This window comes from Berghia stephanieae, chromosome 1 (genome assembly GCF_034508935.2).
Source record: "Berghia stephanieae isolate SIO BIC M18660-M18661 chromosome 1, UCSD_Bste_1.3, whole genome shotgun sequence".
Lineage (NCBI taxonomy): Eukaryota > Metazoa > Mollusca > Gastropoda > Nudibranchia > Aeolidiidae > Berghia > Berghia stephanieae.
Window position 1 is genome coordinate 50,315,916 of NC_088360.1, and position 2,500 is coordinate 50,318,415.

General features: G+C 43.6%; 1 protein-coding gene across 7 annotated transcripts in view; it reads left to right on the forward strand.

Annotated features, from left to right (window-relative positions):
• The first annotated feature begins 85 nt into the window (after positions 1-85).
• Positions 86-2,500, forward strand: part of LOC144976996 (unconventional myosin-VIIa-like) — a 175,150-nt gene continuing 172,735 nt past the window's right edge. For 3 of the 7 annotated variants that reach the window (XM_078921672.1, XM_078921687.1, XM_078921704.1), the window contains exon 1: positions 86-295. In XM_078921672.1, coding sequence (XP_078777798.1) covers positions 256-295 — 40 coding nt within the window. In that variant the 5' untranslated portion in view covers positions 86-255. The remainder of the gene's footprint in view (positions 296-2,500) is intronic. The other 4 variants (XM_078921695.1, XM_078921712.1, XM_078921662.1 and 1 more) reach the window with 2 other exon arrangements.

Here is a 2,500-nt window from a genome sequence, read left to right on the forward strand (position 1 = left end):
ATAAAAAAACAAACGGCTCTTGTCATGTCTGCCTCTCTCTTGTCTGTGGGCTATCCCCACTCTCTTTTTTCCGAGTTCAAGTTGAGGGCTACTACAACTGTGGCGACAGAGCGAGGAACGCTGATGCGATGCTTTCTGTGGTTCATTTCATGAGCGAGTCAGCTGAGTAGGAGTAGCATGTGAAAATACAGTGGTGTGTTGTTTTCTCTGAATTTCACGGAATGATTTTAAAAGTGTAAAAACAATCTGTCGATAATGGATAATTTGCTTAAAAAACCGGAGCTGGCCTGTCAAGGTGAGTTTAAGTCTAGATGCAAGTTTTCCTTGATTACCAAGAGAAGTTTGACTTGTCTGGTAGAGCCCTTTGTAGTAGTCTTACTAACCGTGTCACACGCGAGCACTATTTTACACACATCATTACTATACCGGCAAACTTTTGGGGAGGGGGCGGCTGCTTGGTCAAATGCTGGGCTGAGGGGGGAACAAAGACTCGCACTTCTGTTCTTATTCGTTAAAACTTACACCTTATTAATTTGCATGAATTTGTTTCTGAATTCTAAGAAGACAGCATTCTCTCTCTCTCTCTCTCTCTCTCTCTCTCTCTCTCTCTCTCTCTCTCTCTCTCTCTCTCTTCAACATTAAAATTAAAATTAATTTATTATTTATTTGACAGTACAGTACAGTTGCAACGCTCATTATTACCCCCTTGGCCTTAGTACAATTAAAGTTTACTGTACAGAATAATATATTTTGTAGTTTACCCTCCACTCCTGTTCTGTCCCATACTATTTTTAGGCTAGCACTATTCAGTATCTGATACTGAATAGTGGTTTTGCACTATTCAGTATCAGATACTGAATAGCGGTTTTCCACTATTCAGTATCTGATACTGAATAGTGGTTTTGTACTATTCAGTATCTGACACTGAATAGTGGTTTTGCACTATAATACGGTGTTTTTTTTCTGAAACCTGACAAAGTTATGGGAAGAGGGCAGCTGTGGGAGTAAATCTGGGACTCAGAGAAGTGTACACCTGTGGGGAGTGAACCCGGGACTGGGTTTCGTCGGGCTTCGTAATAAAAAGCAATTACTTTTTTACGAAACCCGACGACACCTGGCAATATCCGGCAAAGTTATGGGAGGTATGCAGCAGCGTGTGTGTGTGTGTAAGGGGGGGGGGGGGGGGGGGCGAGAGGAGGGGATGAACCTGAGATTCAGGGAAGTGTACACCAGTGGGGAGTGAACCTGGGACTCTGGGTTTTGTAAAACAGCAATAACAAAATGGGGGAGGGGGGGGGGGTTACGTTTTTACGAAACCCGACAATATGCGGCAAAGTTATGGAAAGTAGGCAAAGCGTGGAGACTGAACCTGAGACAGTGAAGTGTACACCAGTGGGGAGTGAACCTGAGACTATGGTTTTCGGCGGCCTTCAGCTAATTTCATATAAAAGCAATTACTTTTTAACGAAACCCAACGAAACCTGGCAATATCCGACAAAGTTATGGGTAGTAGGCAACAGTGGGGAGTGAACCTGAGATCCATGGAAATGTACACCAGTGGGGAGTGAACCTGGGTCTGGGTTTCGGCGGGTTTTGTAAAAAAAAAAAAAGCAATTACTTTTTTGTTTACGAAATGCGCCAAATCCCAACAGAATGGGGCAAAGTTATGGAAAGTAGGCAAATAATGGGGAGTGAACCTGAGACTAAGGGAAGTGCACACAGTGGGGAGTGAACCTGAGACTATGGTTTTTGGCGGTTTTCAGCTAGTTTCACATAAAAGCAATTACCTTTTTACGAAACCTGGCAATATCCGACAAAGTTATGGGAAGTAGGCAACAGTGGGGAGGGAACTTGAGATTCATGGAAGTGTACACCAGTGGGGAGTGAACCTGGGTCTGGATTTCGGCGGGTTTTGTAAAAAAAAAGCAATTACTTTTTGTTTACGAATTGCCAACAAAATGGGGCAAAGTTATGGAAAGTAGGCAAATAATGGGGAGTGAACCTGAGACTAAGGGAAGTGTACACCAGTGGGGAGTGAACCTGAGACTATGGTTTTCGGCGGGTTTCAGTGCGATTCACATAAAAGCAATTACTTTTTTACGAAACCCGGCAATATCCGACAAAGTTATGGGAAGTAGGCAACAGTGGGGAGTGAACCTGAGATTCATGGAAGTGTATACCAGTGGGGAGTAAACCTGGGACTATGGTTTTCGGTGGGTTTCAGCAAGTTTCATATAAAAGCAATTGCCTTTTTACGAAACCCGACGAAAACCTGGCAATATCGGAGAAAGTTATGGGTAGTAGGCAACAGTGGGGCGTGAACCTGAGATTCGGGGAAGTGTACACTAGTGGGGAGTGAACCTGGGACTGGGTTTTGGCGGGTTTTGAAAAAAAAACAAAAGCAATCACTTTTTGTTTACGAAATGCACCAAATCCCAACAAAATGGGGCAAAGTTATGGAAAGTAGGGAAATAATGGGGAGTGAACCTGAGACTAAGGG